Source organism: Ambystoma mexicanum, chromosome 1q (assembly GCF_040938575.1).
Source record: "Ambystoma mexicanum isolate Mex_15411 chromosome 1q, UKY_AmexF1_1, whole genome shotgun sequence".
Taxonomy (NCBI): Eukaryota; Metazoa; Chordata; class Amphibia; order Caudata; family Ambystomatidae; genus Ambystoma; species Ambystoma mexicanum.
Genome location: NC_090922.1, coordinates 621,545,677 through 621,569,567, shown reverse-complemented (window position 1 = coordinate 621,569,567; position 23,891 = coordinate 621,545,677). Strand labels below are relative to the sequence as shown.

Below are 23,891 nucleotides of genomic sequence, written 5' to 3'. Positions count from 1 at the left end.
GCTGTTCTTCCTACTAGCCTCGCGTGCGATCGTGAACTTCGTAATAGAACACAACTTCCATACGCATGCGTGTTTTAATGTTGCATCTAGAAACTGCTTTGAAGAAACAAAATACTATATTTACACGCATGTGCATAATTGAATGAAGAGTCGTTTTGTGGAGAAAGACACTTTCCGTCTGCATGCTCAATCCGAGTTAATGCTTCATATTGGGAACGCTTTATATACACGCATGTGCGTCTTGAAAAAGGAGGAATTGCAACGTTTGCCTTTGTGAATGCACTGCATTTTAACTACGTTTATTTTAGTGAATGTGCATTGCAGTAAACAATTATTTTATTTAAACCAAGTTAAATAGACAAGTTAACAAGTTATGACTGAGTGAAGAATACAAGAGTCAATATTTTAAAATATTTTATTATAACTCTATTTGAAAAAACGAATATATATATTTACAAACTATAATTGCCAGTAATCCATTCCAAGTCCTTAACTGGATGAGATGGAAGAGTAGGAAGGTTAATTTTCTCTTGGAACAAAGACCGTTTTAAAACTGTTTAAAAAAGGAATTTCAAGAGTGAACTTATTTAAGCAGCCTTCCTTTTATGAAGTCTCAGAAAATGAGACAGTAACTTTGGCTCTTAAAATTGTCATTCAGTAAGAATAATCCTCTAAGCTATCAGAAGAGGAAATTCAGGTATGCTGGAGGGGGTTGGGGGAGAGTGGGCTCTCAGTTCTGATGTTCACATGGCTGGCCCGATGCTTGGGTCCTATTGGTGGTCCAGAATTCGTCCATTGGTGGTAACTGGCGGAAACCGGGCGCTGCAGGGGGTGGGGAGGGCTGCTAGGCGGGGGAGAGAAATAGAGGTGGTAAGATTATTATGCGCCGTCATAAACCACGCTAAGACTACTTCGGGTCTGAGGAGGTCTGTCCTAAGGGATGTGCTGAAGGTTGGGAGATGGTGGACCTAAACAGTGGGGCGGGGAATGATTGTTTGGGTATCTGCACATTGAATGTTAAGGGGCTTAACTCGCAGACCAAGAGGTCCCTAGTGGCCAGAGAATTTCAGAGATCTGGGATGGATGTTCGTTTTCTCCAAAAGACCTGGTTTTGCAAGGGTGACGAAAGGAGACGTCCCTGTGGGCTGGTGGGACAGGAACAATGGAGTTCTGGGGACTCAAAGGGGGGGGGGGCGCGGTATTCTGCTACATAGATAGAAAATGGAGGTAGTGAAGCTGTGGAGGTGCCCAGAGGGAAGGGCGGTTCTACTGTCTGGTCTCATACGGGGGTTGAGTTTCACATTTGTGGCACTGTATGTGCCTAATCGTGATCTGATACGCTTTCTCGAGCCCATGGCTGATGGGGAGCAGGTGCAAGTGGATGTAGGTCACCTGGCCTAAGCTCCGCCCACCTGGTGCCTTCCAGGTTGCCGCCCTTTTCCCTACTTGGGGAGCCCTCCAGCCTCTCTTCCTTTGCTGATGGGGAGCAGGTCCAAGTGGATCTAGGTCACCTGGCTTATGCCCGCTCACCTTCTTAGCCCTGCCTCTTCCTTCCTGCTCTTAACTCTCAGATCAAGGGTGTCTCTCACCGGGGGCACCCGAAGTGAAGGGCAGACGAAGAAGAGGGCAGTTCCTGTTTCGACCTGGTCAGACCAGGAGGACCCAGGGCCACACCCCCTGCTCAGATAGCAGCAGGTAAACATTCACCAATTTGTGTCTACTCCCTCTGTCCCCACAGGCCATTGCACCCAGGCCATTGTTCCCTTGTGCCCCCCCCTCCCTTCTCGCACACAGGTGTTGCCTGTTTTGCTTGATTCTTCTTCCTTCTCCCCCTCCAGCCTACTTCTGCAGGAGTCTACCCTGATACATTCTGGTTTCACCATCACAGTCTTGTGGCAAATGCTGGATTTGACTTTTATGGACTTAATTGATTCACGGTGCGTCACCCTTTCTCAGCTGTCATACTGGACTTCCTTTGCATCTTTTATTCATGGTGGTCCTGAATCATGCTGTTCCCATCTTCATCTTGTATCCTGGCTTGCAACATTGTGTTACTACTGACTTGTGCAATTTTATTCGCTCTCCCCTCTTGCTTCTCCACTCTTTTTGACTGCTTACTCTCTGTTCTCTCCTCCTTTCTCCCTTTTCCTATCTCCTCCCCTTACTTTCTTCAATGCACTGACTCTCTCAGAATTGTCCCTGGACCTAGTATGATGGCAACCGTGTCTGTCTCCTACCCACCCTTAATTGTCCCCCATCCACCCCTCCAGCACTATCTGAAATGTCGTCAGGCCTAGTATGATAGTCGTTTTTTTTGCTCCTCCCCTCCCTTTCTGCACCCCTCGTCCTCACCTTTTTGTTTTTCTCCAGCTCTACCAGAAATGTTGTCAGGCCTAGTACGGTAGTCGCCTGTTTCCATTTCCTTCCCACTCTCCCCATCCCTTCCTTATCTATGTGATAGTTCTTGCACTATCTGCAATGTTGGCAGGCCGAGTACGATAGTTAATTTCACATCCTTATTGTTGGCCTGTAAGAATGTCATTGTATTTTCCCTTGTTTCTCTCTTGCCTTGAAGTGCTTTGAAGCACATTGTGTATAGGCGCTATATAAACAAACTATCATATCATGCTAACAAGACTTCTGAAAGAGATGACGGGACACCTGGGGTTGTGGTGGGGGGTATTATCAACATGTGGGCAAATGTGCAGTGGGATAGGAGAACCATGTGAACAAAGGCAAGGGCCGCACATTAGGGGGGGGGGGGGGGCAGTGGATGGGATGGATTACAGGCTTGTGTGTGCGCGCCAAGAGAGCTTCTCGGGGTAGCATCGGATTCTGAGATCCACCAAATTACATGGTCAGACCACGACATGGTATCCCTGGGCTTGCCCTGACTTGGGCTGAGCCCTGGGGAATCAATCAATATGCAATGAGTCCCTGTGGAAGGACACAGTCTTTAGGGAGGAGCTTGAAGAGGCGATGGAGTATTTCCTCTTGAATGATATGGGAGAGGTGGATCAGTGTACGGTTTGGGGATGCGGGTAAGGCGAAATGGACGGGCCTCCTGATTAGGGACGTGGTGTGTAAAAAGAGGGAGCAGAACTTGTTAGAAAATAGACTGCGCGCAGAGATGGCTACCTTGGAGGAAAGAATACAAGCCACGGAAGAAAGGGTGGGGGAGTGCATAGTGGAAGTAAGGGGCCAAGAGGGAGGAACTCAATCTCTTTGAAGAAGGAAAGGTAATCCGGAAGCTCCAGTTTCTAAAACAAAGGTATTATGAAAAAGGGGACAAGGCGCATGCGCTGCTGGCAGCTTTGTTGCAAGGCCAAAGGGCGGAAAAATGGATAGTGGGTTTGGAGTGGCCAGAGGACACCATAGTGATATCACCTAGGGGGATAGTCGAAGATTTCACCGACTTTTGAGGATCTATATAAGGGGAGGGACCAATCGTCGGGGGACCCTATTTGGGGTACGTGTCCCTTCCAGCACTGACCCAGGAAGAGGCGAGATCGATGGACGACCCCATCACTGGGGAGGAAATCATGCAGGCCATATGGAAATTACACTTTGGTAAGGTACCAGGGGAAGACTGGTATACTGCAGGCTTTTACAAGACATTTGCGGGGACCCTGGTCCCACATCTGGTCAAATTGTTCAATAACATACTGGAAACCGGACAGGCCCCGAGATCATTCATACAGGCGCTCATCTCGGTTATACACAGAGGGTAGGGATCCTTGACTCTGTAGCTCGGATCGCCCGATCTCTCGCCTCAACGTGGAGGTAAAATTGTTCACACGTGTACTGGCAAAAGACTGGACGCCTACATGCTAAGGTTGGTACATGCGGACCAGGTGGGTTTCATTAGGGTCCGAAAAGGAGTGGACACGATGCGTACAACCCTCCATCTGATCGAAGGGGCCTGAGCCATGGTAGGGAACTCCACGTTCTTATCAGTTGACGCAGAAAAAGCATTTGACAGAATGGACTGGGGTTTCTAAGGGCGGTTCTTCTCACGTTTGGAATAGGGGAAACGTTGCTGCAGGGAACCATGGCACTGTATTCAGAACAGATGGCCTGTGTGGCCGCAAATGGGAATTATTCACAAAGTTTTGTGCTGGGTGGAGCCCCTGGCCCAGAGGCTGGGGAACAACCCCTTGGTGGAGGGAATTATCCTGGGTGGGGTGGAGTATAAGCTGGGTTTATATGCCGATGATATCTTGTTGCATCTTAGAAACGCAGTGTCCTCTGTTCCAGCAGCGGTGGAAATAGTGGAGCAATATGGGGTCTTTGCAGGCTTTAAAATCAACAAAGGGAAATCCATCCTCTTCCCACTGGACCCAGAGCGGGGAAGACAATAGGCAGGACCTAACCGCACTGGGAATGAAGATTGAGGATAAACTGCGGTACCTAGGAATAAATGTCACAAGAAGGATGGGGGACCTATAAGAGCTCCCCCATCTCCCCCTTGTTAACAAGGCTATTTGATAACCTGGCGAGGTGGGGTAAACTGACGATCTCATGTCTGGGACTTTTAAACACGGTAAAGATGAACTTCCTCCCCAGAATGCTTTACTTATTTCAAATGCTACCAATTCAGATCCCAGACCCAATCTTTCATGAGGTCAAGTGCCACCTCCTGCGGTTCCTGTGGCAGGTGAAAAAAGCCAGGGTGGCATATGAGATAGATACTCCCGAAGGACAGAGGGGTGGGCGGGCTACCCGGACATATACCTATACTACAAGGCGATGCAATTTAGGGTTCTAATTCCGCATCTGAGGGAATGGCGGGACTCCCAATGGGTGGACTTGGACAATTTCCATCTTGGTTCTGGGGATGGTGGGGGAGTGGATCTGGGTACCAAGAGATCGAATCCTGAGAAGGATCAGGCGCTATTCTGGGTTTTTTTTGAAAATTTGGAGGAAGGGCGTGGAAATAAGTGGGGTGACAACGTGGCCCTCGCCGATGAGCCACTTGAGGGGCTCTGATCCCAAACCTGGACAGGTTCCAAACATGGTTCAAGGTGGGGTTAACAAGGATTGGTCAGCTGTGGAGGAATGGCCGCTTTATCTTGTCGGTAGACTTGGAGGAAGCTCTTGGAATTGGGAGATTCATGGTGTTCTCATACCTACAATTGAAGGGGGAAGATCACGGCGGAGCCCTAGAAAGATCTGATACAGAGGGAACTCACCCCCCCCCGCAGAGGGGCATGGGCTCAAAGGGAAATGAGAGGCTTAATTTTGTTCTTATATATGACACTACTGGAAGCGAGCAGGGGAAGCACAGACGAGCTTCATAGGAAATGGCAGGGAGATTTGGGAATTGGATGACCATCTGTGGGACCAGATGTGCCATAGAGCGTACAGGGGTACCATTGCGTGCCAGTATACACTTTGTGCTCAAACTTCTCCATAGATGGCAGTATGACCCAGTGATGCTCTCAAAATTATTCCTGAGGCAAGTCCTCTCTGCTGGCATGAATGTGGGGAGCGGGCTGATTATTGGCACATGTGGTGGGGCTGTGAGAGGGTTCAAATATACTGGGACGAGGGGCTGGGATGGATCAAGGAACTGGAGGGAATCCCCCGTAGAAAGACGATACTGTTGGTACTATTTGGGATGGAGGTCGGTCAAGGGGAATATAGCGGCCTTCCAAGGCTTCCACACTTTCTATTAGTGGGCAGGGCATGCTTGGCAAGGTACTGGAAGAGGTTACTGCTACCGGGGGGAAAAGGAATGGGTAAATGTCAGGAAAATTGTATACGTGATGGAGAGAATTACGGTGACTATACACGGCAGGGGGGCAGGAGCTGAAACGGAATGGGGGGAATTCAGATGTATGCCAACAGAAACCTGAACTGGAGGTCAAAGAGCTAGTGAGGGAACAGTGGGAGGGACGGAGGTGATGCGAGGTGGTACTTCTACAAATGTGCAAGTATTGTGGGGGTTAATAAGCACAGGGACAGTGATCAAATGCTGGATTCTAAACGGTAACAGTTCAGAAGGACCATACTCTGGTGAGATTTCCTGGAGTCATGTGATTGTGACATCAAAAGCTGGGGGAAATCGGGGGTCTTTATAGAGGGGGGAAATGTTACTCCCATCATCCTTGTAGCCAAGAATTTCTTGAAGAAGCACAGCCTGCTGAAGATCTGAAAACGACTCCTGGAGTGGCCCAGCATCCCTTCCTTTGTGCGGCCCAGTGGAGCCCTGTGTGACTACCTGATCTCCGAAGACCGAGTGGTGCTTCAGCCCTTGGACTAGTAGGACCAACTAGTCTACATGTCTTTTTCAAGGATCCTGCCCTTCAGAGACCTCTGAAGTATCCCTTGACTGACCAGCCCTCTTCTGGACTGCCTCTTCGGAAACGTTGCTGTTCTGCATTTAACCCCAGCACTTAGGTGGTCTCCAGGCCGTGCCACAATTCGCCTTCTCCACGTATTTATGTCCCAATATCAAGATCAAGGGATCCTGTTCTGGAACAGCTTCTGTCACTGTGACTGGAAGGACGCCTGTCGAAGACTCTGTGCTGAGACAGTCGCTGGAACTTGCCTTTCTCCAACTTGTGAAGTGTCCTGAGGAGGGCCTGCATCAGTGTTTTTTGCATTTCTTCCTCGACAGATTGCATGTTGCAGATGCACCTGACCGGAAAAATCCTCAAACCCACAATGCCTGGGCATCACTCACCAGAACCAACGGCAGAAGATCGAGCCCCTAGTGACCCTGAGACGATCCACAATGACATCTGGGAAAATCAGTCAGGGGGGCAAGAAAAGGCAGTCGCTCTGTCCCCCACACCACCTGTCCTCCATAGGATAACATTGGGAACAAGTAACTTTGTTTCCTACATTCCAGTCACCTTTTCGTATTCGAACCTGGGTAGAGTAACTGGAAATATAAGAACACGTTTACTTAATTTTTTGTAGGAAACTTTTTGAACTATCACCAACACAAGTGAATTGCAAATTACCTGCAGAGACTCCCTTCAGTGGAGAACATTGTGGCTTCTGTGACTTTTGGGCACAAGGCCCCATTCTTAGGATTTAGACTGCTTACGATAGGGAATTAACTAGTGCCCTGGTTCCATCATCTATTGCTTTTTTCTATTACCTGCTTTGCTGAATACGTTATTTTAATGCATGTTTGAACTGTGATTGTATATATTTGCATCATAGTATATTGTGTGATAATAGTACCTGTTGGATACATTTTTCAGAGTGTGCAAAGGCCTATAAATAAACTTTTATACAGCTTAAATTGAGTTATTGTTGGCCATACTATGTGGACTCATTGGGGGGTCCCTAACCCCACTTAGTCTCTCGTGAGAATAAGCCTGGACTGCTCTCCATTGCTACTTTGATTGTGTTTTGGCTATCCTCTGAGTTCCTGTTCACTATAGCTAGGGTGGCCACCTAAAATCACCAGGCTAGATTCTAGAAATTCTTAACGGCATGCACGTGCATCTTGGCAGGATAAAGGCAAGAGAGTCTGCATGGCATTGTGTTGGTCAAGGGAAGGGTTTGTGCGACATGCTGTGTAGGCGGTAACCTGTGGTTTTACAGGGGAAGAAATGATTCTATGGGTGGATCTTCAAATGGAACACTGGTATGTGTTTTACACATGTCTTTGCATTGGTGAGAAGAAACCTGTTCACGAATCTGAAATTAGTAACTGTGGTGTTTGATTAATGGCAGGAATCTAGTCCCTGATAGACTGTCATTTTGAGATTCATTTTAAGTGAATTAGCAAGTTCTTGTGGCCAAGGAGACTAAGCCTGTGCTTACTTACAGGTGTGCAGGGGAATGGGAGGAGTGTCTCTCTGTATGCGGTAGTGAAGATAAAGGGTGTTAGTCTATTTAGAGCTATGGGACAGGTGCTACTGGGCAGAGGAAGAAAAGTGTGTATGCTGAGGTTGAATCTTTTTTGTTTATTTGTGTCATTCCTTTCTCCACAGTGGAACGCTACAATCCCCAAGAAAACCGCTGGCACACCATTGCCCCCATGGGTACTCGCAGGAAACACCTAGGTTGTGCAGTTTATCAGGACATGATCTATGCTGTGGGCGGCCGGGATGACACCACAGAGCTCAGCAGTGCTGAGCGTTACAATCCCAGAACCAACCAGTGGTCCCCTGTGGTAGCCATGACGTCCCGCCGGAGTGGGGTAAGTCCTTTGCTCTATGCCCCCTTCATCTAGAGGGGAGACACCAATCATTCTTGATCCATTGTGTTTAATGTTTGTTTAGATATAGGATACAGAAAAGGAGGCAGTATGTGTGGTATCCATCGAAAAATGAAAATTCAGAGCAAAAAAATGCTGTATTCGCACAACGAAAACAAAATGTTGAGTAAGGGGAGCTTGAGTGTCCCCAGCTGTCCTTACTCGAGAATAATGGAAATTGGGTGTTTCGGTGGTGTCCCCCGCTTCCCTAAAACAGAATGCAGGGCACAAATGTAAATTATCAAAAAAAAAGAAAAAAAGGCACCCTGCGGCAGAAGTTGTGCCTCTCAATGGGGAGGCAGAACTTGCGTTGCAGGGTTATTCGACTACAGAGGTAAGTGTGGATGGTGGGGGGAGAGCGTGCTTGGGGTGATGGGCATGGTTATTTCATAACAGGTATTACGAATTCGTCATTTTCGAATTTGACATTTTTGTTTGCGAAATAATCACGTACATATGTGGGAAACGGATAAAGGCCCAATGTTGATTTTGGGAAGCAGTCTATAATATGTTCAGGGTATGGATTGATAGATGCTTCCATTGTACATTTGGATTGTTGGAGTTTGTACATTAAGGAAGTACTACAAAAAGATGAAGCACATTTTTAAATGTCCTATTTTATTGAGGATCATTTAAAGGGGTAGTTTGGTCAAAAATGTTATTGGCCCAATAAGATTGCACATGTATTAAAAAAATACATTCCAATGCAATTTACCTCAGTTTTTCTCACTTTAACACATGCGAAAACAACGGGTCGGGTACTGCCATCTTTTGCAAATCTGAGTGGTGCCACCAGAGAACAAACAAAAGAAAAGAGTGGATTGCTGATTTGGCAGAATTTCGGCACTAGTTCTTCTTGGCTGAGCAGCAACTGTGGCCTGCCTGATTGTCAGCAGCCCCGCTGGGAGGCGGGGGTGCTGACAATCCAGACATGCCTACAAATATGAGTTGCTGCATCGCCACCAGGGCAGTGACCTAGCCTAGCAATCTCTAGAACGCTTGGTCTAAGTTCCAAAAGTTATGCAAAGCTTGGTGTCATGTTTGGGGATCGACTAGTTTGGTGGGCCGGATCCTATAGTTACTTTTCGCCATAAATGGAAATTGGTTAGCAACGGGTCGGATGGGAGGGTGAGGGAGGGGTTTATCTTCCAGGTCGGGCTTTCCCTGACTGGCAGATTGTTGAGGGCTTTCTTGGGGTGTACTGAGGGGAGTAAATGGTAGCATCTGGTATGGGGAAAGACAATCATGGGGGTACAACAGCAACGTCGCTGAGCTATAGCTCACACATATGGACAACAGGGGGGCTGATTAAGACCGGATATGTGCTGGTCGTGGTTGGGCTGAGGGTGCTGAGATGCTTAGCAGGGCAGTATGGTGATTAATATAGGGACGATAGCTTCACATAATGGCACTCCAGGAAATCCATCTGCTAAAAAGGGACCAGGGGCGAATCAAGCACAGGTCCTTTCAACACCAATTCCACTCCTGGCAGGTAGTAAGAGGGCAGGGGCCTCACTCCTGATACATAGGGATGTTGGGTTTGTGCACATAGTAAGGACACAGAGGGCAGGTATGTGATAGTGGAGGGTGAACTTCAAGATGGGCAACTTACAATAGTATCCTTCTACACCCCTAATTCGGTGCAGGAGACTTTCAAGCTTCGCCTGCTGGAGATGGTAGTAAAGTTGGGACAGAGCAAAGTGCTTTTATTGGGTGACCTGAATCTAATGTGGGATGCATCAAGGACAGGTCGGTTCGGACCTCCTATCCCATCATGGGCTTGGCATCCCCTACTCGTAAGCCTCTTTTAACCGACTTCAACGTGGTGGATGCCTGGCATACCTTACACCCTGACAGCTCGGCTTACACATACAACCCACACATGCACTTCTCAGCATTTCGAATTGACTACATATTCCTTCCGACGGGTATCGGTCCTTTCCGCAGACATTGAGGCCATGACCCTATCGGACCATGACATGGTGATAGTATGAACGAAAGACTGGTCCTAGCTTCGCAAAACCCGCCAGTGGGGGCTTTTGCCAGGAATCCTTTGAGATCCAGATTGTCTAGAGGAGTGGATGGAGGTGGTGCACAAATACCTCAACAATAACCACCTTGAGGATACTACAGGAGTATTCACTGGGATGCGCTGAAGGCGGTCGCCAGAGGGGTAATCTCAGCCGGCGCGGCTGCACTGAAACAGGATCAGGGACTGACGGAGCAGCTAATGGGGGAGGTGGGACGGGCACATGACTCCTACACTGCACCTCCCTACAGACAGCAACTTGGAGCTCTGACTGGTTAAGAGCCAACTGCGGTTCCTGAGAACTCAGAAATCTGAAAGAACTGCTCCGGATGCGGTATAAACTCTACAAGCAGGGGAACGCTCCGCGGCACTGCCAGGTTACCTCCTCAGGCAACAAGCAAGCAGGGCTTTTGTTCACTCAATCACTGATGCCCAGGGGACAGAGTGGAGCGGATGAGGGTAAGAAGAGGGAAATGTTTCATGCTTTCTACACGGACCTCTATACATCCAGTGCCCCAACCCAGGGGAGACATACAAGTCCCTAGAGGCAGTGGATCTGCCTGGCTTGACTGGATGAGACTTCAATCGACCCACAAGTTGTCCAGGCTATTGAAACCCTGAAACCGAACAAGGCCCGGGCCTAGATGGCCTTGCAGCTGGATTTTATAGAGCCCTGTCCCAGATATTGGTCAAGCCCTTAGCTGATGTATTCAACTCAGTGAGGAGCGGGGGCCCTTTGCCGGCCTCAAGGACATCGTCCTACTCAATCTAGATTCCAAGATATTCACGAAAATCTTAACTACTAGATTGGAACGATTCAGGCCAACTCTTATTGTCCCGTATCAATCAGGGTTCATAAGCGGGTGTGGTGCGGTGGACAACATTAGGAGGTTTATACACTTGATGGTCAAATCCGGGCGAAACCCCAGTCACACGTTCTTTTTGGCGGTTGATGCCGAAAAAGCGTTCAATCGGGTTGGATGGGGATTCCTGGGGGAAGTCTTGAGGAAATTTAACTTTGGACCTAAAATTATCCACTCCCATTACGAGACCCCCTCCGTGAGGCTTCTGATAAATGGGGTAACCACTGAGCCGATCCAGCAGACGAGTGCCCACTTCCCCACTCCTATTCGCGCTCGTTATGGAGCCACTAGAGGCGCGGGTCCGCACCAACAAGCGCATAACGGGTGTAAGGTTCGGGGGTGCGCAGCATAAACATAATCTTTTCGCAGACAACATGATTCTGACACTCTCAGAACCCTTGGAATCACTGAGATATGTACAGGGAGAAATCGATCAGTATGGTAGAGTTCGAGGTTTAACATAAATGAATCCAAGTTCGAGGTCTTGGGCTTCAACATCCCCCTTCGTTTGAAGGACCTCCAGCAGATGTTCTCCTTTACATGGGCTGCTAAAAGTATTAAATATCTCGGAGTTAACATTACTTGCAAAACTGAGCACCTATTCAGGGCCAACTATCCGACACTAGTGGGGAATATTCGGAGGGACTTGGATCGATGGGGTGGCCTGCGCATGTCATGGCTGGGGAAAATGGCAATCAAAATGGACATTCTCCCACATTTTCTAGATCTTTTTCAGAATATTCCTGTACCCAATGCCAGGAAGACGATGGGGTCTAGGATGTGATGTTACTACGCTTTCTGTGGAACAGGGGCTCTCGCAGGGTTAATAAGAACATACTATATGCTGCTAGGAACCGGAGGAACTCTCATTCCCCAAGCACCAAGACTACTATAGAACCATGCAAATTTGCCCCCTGATTGATTGGGTCCAAAGGTCCAAAGAAGATCTGGGTTAATATGGAACAGGCTGTAGCAGGGCGCCACTTGTGGATGCATTTGTGGCTTCTGCTTTGCCCTTCAGGCACAAAACCCTTGTACGAAAGCCTCTTGTGACAGTGTTGGAAGGCAGGAGAGTTCTATCACCTCACCCTCCCCCCCATTTCTGCATAACAAGGACTTCTCACCAGGGAGGATTGATAAGGGGTTCCTTCGATGGGCGGACAGAGGGCTATGTAAGCTGAGACCTATTCTCCAAGGGGAACATTTGCACATTTGTGGGTGGCAAGAAACAGGGAGGACTTGAGGAAGCCGACAGATTTAGGTTCATGCATGCGCAACACTGGGCTCTTCAGCGTGTTAACGTGTCACTCGCAACAAGAGATGTATCACTGTAGGAGCGGGTCTTCCAGGAACCTGTGTACGCCAGGGGACTTGTATCGAAGCTGTATGGGCAATTGGATTCTCTAGGGGGCCTGGACATTGCTCATACTGCTAGAGTTGGGAGTGGGGCCTGGGCTTTACCATCCCTCTTGAAGACTGGGAAAGGATCTACGGGGGCAATGAGATTTCACTGTGCCCACGCCTGCAGGAAACCAGATGCAAGATTTTGACACAGTGGTTCAAAACCCCCGCTCACCTTCATATTAACCCGAATGTTGTGCTGGGGCAGGGGTGTGGGGGGGTGACCAGAGCCCCAAGCACTCAGTGTGTGGCTTTTCAAAGTCTGCAACCTAATGGCTATGGCGAAACTGTCGGCCAGCATGAAGACCCTGTGCTGGCATTTATTTATATTTAGTTCTTAAATTAACTTTTACAAATCGGCTCATAAATACAGTTCTTTCAATCAGCTGATTATACAATTCAGCATATAAAGTTCACAATCATACAAAAGTTTTTACATTAAAACATACATAAAGATTAGATTTAGTGCAAGTCCACAGCATTGATACAAAAATACTAAAACACAATTTTCAGATACAATCAATGGTAGGATGTCACTTATCTGTGCAAATTGTCAACATTATAAAAGTACTAAAAGTACTACAAGTCCCAACATAAATAACATATAAAAGGCCAGCTAGAATAGAAGGCATAACCCAATGTATCATTCAGTTCCAATTTCCAGGTTTGCTTTTAATATAGCAAAACTGCAATGTGTAACCTTTCGCATTCAGCATTTAGACAATAAGACCAAAACTTGATGGACTTAGTGGAATTATAATTGTGAGTAAAATGGCCATGTGTCCTATAAATATGTCCCATTTAAGGACATTCAGTCAACACATGCCGCGCGTCTCTGTATGTTCCAAGATCACACAGATTCTACAAAACCTAACCGCACTGGAGAGCTTCCATTGCCTGCCTCGGACAGATCTAATAGGGTGTTGATTGGTGCGAAGAAGTAGTCTAAATCGTCGTACTTCAGGGTCAGGAAATCGAAGAATGTATTGAGGTTTTTATAAATCTGATTTACCAGAGAAACTTCATCATAGCTTCGGAGGGGTTGAAGATGGTCGTAATTGTTCACCCAATCCCACCTGTTTGAACGTCGACTAAAAGCTCCTTTCAACTTTGTAACATTAGAGCAGCGTTGGAAATCGGCTTCCAAGTTTGAATTTAGGAAAAGGTCACAAATCAACTTCATATACCCACCTTGCTTTGAGGTCAATTGGTGAGACACTAATTAGAACCCAATCTGCTCAATATTGGACGAATTGGAAGTATTTTTGACAACCATAGATTTCGGAGACAGTAACACAAGTTCTAGTCGAATATACTCTATGGAGGTTGAGGGAGTCGCAGAACACATCACCAGAAGAACCCTTCAAGCACATTTAACCATTCAATGTCTCGCATTTAGAGTGCCTCAAGGCCATATAAAACTAATGGACAAAACCATTGTCGCTAGAGAGCAAGAATGCCACCCAGAGAGAATCCTGCATGATGATACAAAACTCTCTGTACCAGCAATTATGTGTTGCTTTTAATTTCCTGCATGAAATCAATTCAGGGTAGCCTTTACATTCAGACATTCCCACACCCAGATATTTATAGCACTGGGTGTATTTGATGTGACCCACAGCAGAAATCAATGGCAATTTTCTAATATGTCGCGCAGTGACTAATATAGATTTAGTTTTTTCAAATTAATGGATAATCCATGATCCTCGGCATAACGAGCAAGAGCAGTTAACATGGATCTCATCCCTCCAATTATCTGATCACACAACACAAGGCCGTCGGCGTATAACATTGGCTGATTTTAGGTGGACAATTAGCATAAAAACCAAGTCTAGATGGAAGGTCAGATATATAGAGATTGAAAAGCAGGGCAGCCAACAGGCATCCCTGCTTAACCCCTTTCTCAATCGGTACCTCTCGAGATAACAACCCATTGTCAGCAAGCCTGATCTTAGCAGAGGTGTCAGAATGAAAAGACACCAAGATCTCAAGTATCCCTTCAGGACAACCAAGTATCCAGAGTTTCTTCCAAAGAAGCGAATGAATCACTTGGTCAAAGGCAGCTCGAAAGTAGAAGGACATTTCTGATGCTTGTGAATCTGCTTATAGTCTGACATCTAGTGGTAACCGCATAGTATTGCATCTTGTCTTTCGAGGATTGAAAGGGGACGTCGACATGGGCGTGCCTGTAACACTATCCCTAACGTGACGTGTAGTGTACACAATCACTCGCACGTCGAGGTCCCTCAGATTTTCTTTCGCCCAGCTGTAGGAGCTCTTACAAATTGCAAAATGATATTCTTTCTGCGACCTCCAGTCGTTTATATATTTTTCGTCCCATCTTCCACGATTACTTCTCAACCACCGCCAAAGACAGCGAAAGAACAGATTTCAATTTATGGTCGGCCCATACAGTAGGGAGAGTGGTGTCTGGGGGTCCCCATTTCTTTATTAAGAATGTCTTTCCTACTCCCTTCTCTTTGCCCCTTTGGTTTTGCCATCGCTTTAATACACCTGAGCTATGGACAGGACACCATTTATACTTTGCCCTTCCTGTAAAGGCAAGTACCCCTGGAAGGACACGCACCGGAGGTGCAATAAGTGTCTCCCTTGCGATCACCATGAGGCGTTCTGTTGGTCTTGTCAGCTCTTGCGTCATAAGACGATCAAGGAGCATAGAGTTAAACCAGGATTCAGGCCGAGGGTAGCTCCACCGCCGCCGCAGGTGCTGAGACTGACTAGGAGTTAGGAGACAGCCGTGGCTCTGATATGGTGCCATCAGCCTTTCATTGTAGCAATAGCGCTCCAAACTGTCCATCTCCAGCCCCACCAGGCAGGACGATGGTTCTGCTATGGGGAATGTACACCCCGGCGACAGGGACATACCCGCTTCTCATAGAAGCAAGCACACAACTCCCAGTGCCGCCTCAACTGATCAGTTGAAACGGTCCAATGCGCCAAAGGGTACGCCAATCTCCTCGACGGCACATGCCAATCCGCACCGTTGGTACCCCTACCCGCAAACAGATAAGTGGCATGCGTCCGGGCACTCTACAGACAAGGGCGCCAGCACCAAAAGTCTCAAGGCAGTCAAGATGCCGCCTAAGAACGCGTTGACGCATAAAGTTCCAGCAACGTCGAAATCTACGGTGAAGCCGCTTGAACAATCCAAACCCCGCCCGAAAACACCCAACATCCGCAAGAGTCTCCCAGACAGGTCGAAAGACATGTCCACATGCCGGGAAAGGCAGGAAGACTATTCTGAGAGTCCGCAGCCCTTAACCAAAACTCTCTCGTAAATCTCTGCGTTCTAGGCAGGTAGATCCCTTGGAGGAGCCCTTTCCCCCTCTGGCTCCTCTTTACGGACCAGGGAAAAGTTTGAAGGGTGTATGAATAGGCTTGCAAAATGTGTGGACTTCTCAGAAAAGTTCACCACACCCAAAAGGCCTAGTGAAAGAAGACTTTTAACCCACAGTGGCCAAATTCCAGACAACCTCTTGCCCACTTCATGAGGAGGTCTTTGACCTGACAGATCAAGAGGAGGTTCCTCATTACCCCGATTTATTAGAGGATTATCCCTTTGAGGATCCCACTGACCAGGGCCCAGATTGGGGGGGTGAGCCACCGGTGGACAACCCACCATGGTTGTCAGCTACCCATTTCACCCTGATCCTGACACCATATGCATGGATCCTCCCTCCTCCCCACCGCTGTGTCAGGCATCTCCTGTAGATGACCAGATTACGTTTAACGCCATTCTGAAAAAAACAGCCGAACATTTCCAGATAGCCACACAAGAGGCGGTGGAAGACTCAGATTTCGTGGAGGATATTCTAAAGGAGAAGCCTCCAGCCAGCCAGGATATCCCTTTACTTGACTCTTTAAAAGGCGCAATGCCTCTTCCTTACTAACACCTTGACAGACCAGGGCTGTGAACCCACGGGTGGAAAAGGTTTTTCACCCCTCCCCTACTGACCCTCTCTATATTCGGGGACATGCCACCCCAGATTATCTCGTGGTCACTACAACAAGGAAGAGGGCAGGGGTGCCATTGTCCACAGATAATGCACCGCCGGACAAGAAATGCAAAAAAACGTATGTCCTAGCAAAGCGGGTCACTACTGCGGCAGCATAGTCCACCAGGAATGCCAACAATCCCACGCTGTTGGCCAGCTATTGTGATGTTCAATGGAACCTGCTAAAGGAGGGCCTGCAGGAGGTCCACGAACCAGTACGTTCTCGCCTGTTCACGATTGTGTCAGAGGGTAAACAAGAAAACCATAACATCCTTGAAAACATCTTAGATGCTGCGGAGACAGCAGGGATGACCCTGGCCCAGGGTACCCTTTTGAAACGACACGCCTGGTTAAAGGACTCGGGGTTCAAACCAGAAACTCAAGCGTCTCATCAACAAACTGGTGAAGGAGTCTTATCTTTTTGGCAAGGCTGTAGATGAGGTGCTAGAAACTGCCTAGAAAGATCACAAGACTTTGAACTCTTTGAACCAGATCACTCAAAGGCCCTTTCAACAGAGAGAGGGAAGTTCTCACTGCTCCTTTTGCAGACAGTTATATTCTCATTCCCCTTATAACCAATATGGAACTAGTAACACATGGTCCTCGGGACAAGGGTCTGCTGCCTCAAATCAGTATCCACCTAGAGGACAACGCAACGGGAAAGTAAGGGGTCGCAATGCCACCCCTGGAAGCTCCCCGGCCTTCAGTCAGAAATGACTCTCAGATCTGGGTCCCTTCCCATGGCTCCCTGGGCGGGGGGGGATGTATAACATTCTTGCACGCATGGAGGGGATTACCACAGACCAGTGAGTGCTCAAGACCGTCACCCACGGTTATTGCATAGAGTTCAGCCGGCCACCTCGATACCCGACCTCCAACACCAGAACACCTCAGAATCCTGCTGCAAGAGGTTGAGATCCTGCAGGAAAAGGGTGCAATCAGTTTTCCCTGTTCTACAGGTAAACAAAGGTATTTATTCAGTGTACTTGCTTATACCCAAAAAGGATCTCACTATGCGCCCTGTGCTAGACTTGCGCCCAGTGAACAAATTTGTTAAACCACCAAAGTTTTGAATGGTAACGCTGCAAGAGGTAATACCTCTGCTAACGCAAGTCGATTACATGGGAACATTGCACATGGAAGATGCATACTTTCATATTTCAATGTTGCCGGCACACAGGAAATACCGAAGGTTCATGATGGAGAACAAACACCATCAGTTCAAGGTCCTCGGCTTCGGCATTGCCTCAGCCCCAAGGGTATTTACAAAGGTACTGGTAGTTGCAGCAGCTCGCCTGTGCAGGCAATCCATCCCAGCATATCCTTACCTCGACGACTGGCTCATAACTGGGGACTCCTACAGAACATGCCTGTCAAACACCCAAAAGACAATAGACCTAGTCTTGGGGCTGGGATTCTCCATAAACGAGAAGAAATCCAGCCTAGACGCAGCCAAGTCGAGCAATTTCTGGGGACCCTAATTCAGACAGACTGCCTTGTCTTCCCCACCAACAAGAGGGTTCAGAACATGCTGTTTCAGATCCCTCAGTATGTAGCCAGTCGAGAGGTGACTATAGGCAAGGCCATGCAACTGTTTGGGATGATGGCATCCTGCATAAACTTGGTCCCTCGCGCACGTTTGCGCATGTGCCCCATGCAAGAGTGGCTCAACAGCCAGTGGTGTCAGGCCATTGGACAATGGGACGATCTAGTTGTTGTCTCGGCAGCCTTCGTTTTCTCTCTGCAGTGGTGGTCGAGGGGAAAACCTCTTGAAGGGGAAAACCTTCACCACTCCCGCTGTAGAAGGCACTCTCACGAGGTGGGGGCGCTCACCTCCTTCAGCGGACAGCGTTTGGTCCCGAGCAGTAACATCCAACCACATAAACCTGTTGGAGCTGTTAGCAGTGTTCAAAGCCCTTAAGGCTTTTCAGACACAGTTGTAGGGAAAGACAGTACTGGTCCTCACGGACAGTACCACGGCCATGTACTACCTAAACAAGCAAGGAGGATCTCACTCTCCAGGGCTATCCAAACTGTCCCAGAACATTTGGAAGTGGGCTCTCAAACACAAGATGTTCCTACTGTCTCGACATGTTCCAGGGGGCTCAATCTTCTGGCAGACATGCTCAGCAGAGACTTCCCACTATCCTTAGAATACGAATGGTGACTACATGAAGACATCGTCTCTAACGTTTTCATAGAATGGGGCTTCCCAGAGATCCACTTGTTCGCAACTCTGGAGAACTCTCAATGCCCAGATTACGCCTCCAGGTACCCTCAGAACTGATCCAAGGGGAACGGTCTCTGGATAACATGGTAAGGATATTTGTTTATGCCCCCAACTGCTCCACCCCTACCAACCTTCCCCCCCCCCTCCTCCCCTATTCAACAATATTGTGCACAGGATGCACCAGGAACCAGTCACCATGATATTGGGGGCCCTGATGTGGGCCCGCCAACCCTGGTTCTCCCATCTGATGGAGATGTTGCTCTCTTCTCTGATGAAACTACCTCAGAGATGCATGGATATACTTCAAGAATCAAGAAAGCCTAAAACCAGACATTGCTCTCCAATAAATGGAAATGCTTCGTCATCTGGTGCAATCCCAAGAGCATCAATCCCATTGACTGTTCTCCTACTCATATTGTACTATACCAGACTCACCTACTAGACTCAGGTCTAGTTTTTAATTCCCTGAAGGTCCCAGCAAAAGGTGTTGTGGTGGAAGATCCCAGTAATTAAAAAGAAAGTTAAAATAATTAATCCCCCTATTTCTAACCCGGCTCCCGGGTGGGACCTAAATATGGTATTAATCAGACTTATGGGGTCTCCCTTTGAACCTATGCACAGGGCAGCCTCAAGGCACTCACTCACAGGTCCGCCTTCCTAGTGGCAGTCCCTTCTATAAGGAGAGTCAGTGAACTACAGGCCCGTTCAATTCTAGACCCTTTGTCACAATTTAGAGATGGTGGTTCTGCGCACTCACCCATCGTTTGCGCCCAAATTTATTTCTATGTTCCGTGTAAACCAGTCAATAGAACTACCCACATTCTTCCAGAACCCCACTAGCGTGGCAGAAAAGAAGCCTACGCATACTGATGTGCACAGGGCAGTCATGTACTATCTGGAAATAACTTAACCACTAAGGAAAACAAACCAGTTTTTCGTTTCAGTGGCAGCTGGTAGAGAGGGTAGAGATCTGCCCTTCAAGGCTAGAGCACATTAACCGGGGCACTGGGGCTTCCATAGCATTCATTGCAAATGTTCCTCTTGAGTCCATTTGCAAAGCGGCAAGCTGGAGTTCTGTACACACCTTTTCAAAAACTATTGCCTAGACACTCACTCTAGGTCTGATTCTCAGGTGGGACAAGCAGTACGAAGAAATTTTTTCACTACTGTTCCTTCTCGCATCCCACCACCAACTCCGGGTACTGCTCCCTAGTCTATGCACAGCATGTGATTCTAAGCAGATTCACAAGCATCAAAAGACATGCATTACTTACCGTAAAAGGTTTTCTGATTGTATCTGCTTAGATTCACATGCGCCCACCCTTCCCTCCCGCTCGGATGGAAGGAACATAGATCTTACTACTTCTTCTCTCTTTCTGTACTCACTCACGATAGTCATAAAGCTCCCTCCCGGCAGAAGAGATACAAACTGAGGGACCTCGACACGTGTGGGATTTTGGGTACACTTAACGTCACGTTGGGGATAGCGTTACAGGCACGCCCATGTCGACGTCCCCTTTCGATCCTTGAAAGACGAGATGCAATACTCTGCAGTTACCACTAGATGTCGGACTATATGCACAGCATGTGAATCGAAGCAGCTGCAATCATCAGAAATGCTATTACGGTAAGTAATGCATGTCATATACTGATGGGCTATGTTTAAGTTTAGCCCGGGCCATTACAGTGTCTAGCAGACGGATGTTATGGGTGGTGCTGGATCCTTTTCTGAAACCTGTGTGGTAATCGTTCAAAATGTTATGCTCTGTGAACCATTCTTGCAAGTAAACTAACAAGAATCTGGAAAAAAACCTTGCCTGTAGTGTCCAGAAGGGACAGTAGGCGGTAATTTTCGGATAAGAAATGATCACCAGCTTTGAATATTTGGATGTAAATCGCTTTTTTCCACGAATCTGGTATTCATCCTTCCCTACAGATTTGAGTAAAATTGTCATAGTATAATGGCCCATATGTCCTTATTTCCTTTGCAGAGTAGATGTAGAAAGACCATTTGGCCACAGAGCTTGTGAATTGTTTAATTTGGCTAGATGGGTGACCATGTCATCAGATTCAAAAATCATTGGCCACTCAGCGCTAAAAGAAGGAACAGATAGATGAAGCTTCCAGTTCATTGCACAGCATTTTTATTTCAGTATAGGAATACCAGACTTTCTCAGAAATAGGATTGATATTTCTAGTAGTAGGTCTCACTTGGTCAAGGATACTCCACTTTTTTGTTTTTAGTATTGAGAACAGAAATAATCTTTTGCCAATTGGTAGTCGAGCTTTGTTTCTTTCGAATTGGCCAATTTATATTAGTTTTTAAATTTTCGATGTGCAGACACTAATTCAGGGCCCCTGCAGGCGTCCTTGTTCAGCTTGCGAAAAGAAATTTGCAATGACCTCTTTTGTCTTTGTATTTATATTTCGAACGGGCGGACATGATTCTTAATAGATAGGGTTGTTTTCTTTGCACTAACTTTGAACTTGTCAAGCACCAACCTACTTAGCCATGATTCAATTTCATTGCCAGTTTGCAGACTCAAGAAAATGGAACAAAACACTAGGCGCACCTAGTTAATTAATTTCTAGTTATTTAAGAAATAAAGTGAAAAATGGTGTTTAAGTTTTTGAAAATAATTTTAGGCGCAGGGGAGAAAAAACCTTGGCATCTAGGTTGTGACAATACATACAAAAGAAGTGTTCCCTGTTGGGGAACTCCCGTCCCCTGCACACTATCTATACCCTGAATTAATCAGGCAAACAGGTACTTTAAGGGTATGCACTATGACAGATTGGTCAGTCGTGTAACACCTTCTGGTTAGAACACTCTTGGAAAATTAAGTATTTTTGGTCAATAGACAGCTGTTTTTGGCATGAAGTAATTCAAATGACAGATTCAAATTTTTACACAAGAACATAATATTGTTGAACCAACGAGTTTCGGGTTTTCACTCTTCATCAGGGGTAGGCAATTTCGTAATTATTTCTACAAAAGAACATTAGAGAAAATTGAAATTTTTATACAATAATACCAATAGTAATTTATAGCATATCCAAAATAGTGTTGTCACAACATAAAAGTGAGTTGATCCAACTTCAGATGCATTGTATACTAAAAATGTTCCATCTTGATCAAAAAAACGAATAGATGTTTTGACATAGAAAGTGCAAGATAATTATATAATTCATGTGCTGAATAAGAGAAAACCATGCTTTCATGTCAAATCCAAAAAAATTCAAAGAAAAGAGGGAAAAGGGGACACTTCTAACTATTGTTCCTTGACCATTGTAGAAAAAAATGATAAGTCGACTGTCAAGAAGTATGACTATACCAATTTATATTAGGGAGCAGAGTCAATAAGCATTTGAAGAGCATGCTAACCTTGTGATGAGTTTTCTTCCTTGTTAAAATGTCGTGGTGCTGACTTGTTCACTGAAGTGCTCTGGCTAGATCTTGTGCAGACTGGTAAGTTCTAAAAGGTACGTATATACATTTCGAGGGGATTGGGTCCTCCAACGTATTCCATATCTATGACAGTAATCACCACAGCTGTGCTGCTTCGGAAAATCTTTCGACGTCTGCGTCGATGACGTTGATACGCCGTCCTCAAGGGCCTCCGTCGAGCCGATGTCACCGGATGTTATAAGTAGGACGCATGACGCCCGTAGCCTCAGTTCCGTTTTTTTCCACGAACGTGTTCGCTTTGGAGATCTCGGTGTGCCTCGATTCTACTGAATCCTGTTCTTTCGGTTCTTCGAACCTGTTGTTTCATTGCTATCGAAATGTCGTCTTCGGCTTCTTCAACCCTGCGGTCCGGGTTTAAGAAGTGTCGGGTATGCGGGTCCAAGATGTCCCTGACGGATACGCATGACGCTTGCCTCTGGTGCCTCGGGGGACCATGATACGGACGACTGTGTCGACTGCCAATCGCTTACTTTGAAGGCCTTGCGGGAGCGTAAGAAGAAGCTGTCGGTCAGTAAGGTGGCCAAGCCCCGGAAGTCACGTTCCACTGGTCTTTCGACGGACGATTCGAGGGGCGACTCTCTGCATCGTCGTGAGTCCGGGGGTTCTCGGTCTGGGAGTCGGACCCGCCATTCCTCTGCCTCTTCGAGGCACTCCAGGAAGCGCTGTCACCGGTCACCTTCCCCTTCTTCTGAGGACTCCGCCCGTCGGCGGGTAGCTTGTCCCAACAAGCATTCCACTCCTGAGGAATGGGATTTGTTCCAAAAGGAGATGTTGGCGATTTTTCAATCGCAGGGCTCCGGTCTGGCCGCGCCGTCTGAGGACGCCGGTCGAGGCCGCGCTAGAGACACTGCTCGTCCACCTTCGGGCAGTCGTCGCGACCACCGGGTGCCTTCGAGGTCCCAGTCGGACAAGGATGGTCATTCTAGGCATGCCCTTTCCCGGTCTTTGACGCCATCGAGACTGCGAGACTGTGAAGTCTTCGAAGAAGACTTCGCCGGTGGCGCAGAGGTCGTCGACGGACTCTCTCAAGGTCCCACCTCCGAGGAAGTAGTCGACGTCATCTGCGCCCAGGCTGTCGAGACACGCTCGGGCGCTCTGCTCTCGAAGCCTGTGTCAACGCTGTCAGCGCCTCGCTCGACATCGACTCCCATTCCGTCGATGCCTTTCGAGGCAGCTTTGTCGGAGGTACCCCGTGGCACGCCCCAGAAAGGGGATGGCTAAGGCTAAACATGTCTTTGTGCCTTTTTCTGTACCCTCTTTCCAGCCTCTGGATTATATTTGAGTTGGAGGAGGGGTCTGAGGAAGGTGAGGTTCCTGCACTGGTTCCTGATGACATTGTTTCTGGTCACAGTCAACTTGAGGACCTGCGTCAGTCACTGCATGACGCCAGTGGTGTTGACACCTCTCCGGAGGTGGAGTTTGGTAGGCCGGAGCCTGGCACACACGCCCAATCTTCCTATCGGCGCCTCATGTCAAGTCACTGAATACCTGGGTTGGTCTGCCCCCCTGGGGATTTTCAGCAGGATGACCTGACTGATATCTTGGACCAAGGTCCTCCAACTGACACGGTGCTGCCATTCCATATGGCCTTGCAGAGAAGGGTGGCTGCGGCTTGGACTTCTCCGGAGAGTCTCCCGGCAGTGAGCAAGTCCTTGCCGAAGA

The 23,891-nt window shown here is 47.6% G+C and overlaps 1 protein-coding gene across 9 annotated transcripts in view; it reads left to right on the top strand.

Annotated features, from left to right (window-relative positions):
- The window catches only part of KLHL20 (kelch like family member 20), a 1,054,184-nt gene that overhangs the window by 867,627 nt on the left and 162,666 nt on the right, over nucleotides 1-23,891 (top strand). For all 9 annotated transcript variants that reach the window (XM_069641184.1, XM_069641182.1, XM_069641180.1 and 6 more), the window contains one exon: nucleotides 7,956-8,164. In XM_069641184.1, coding sequence (XP_069497285.1) covers nucleotides 7,956-8,164 — 209 coding nt within the window. The remainder of the gene's footprint in view (nucleotides 1-7,955; nucleotides 8,165-23,891) is intronic.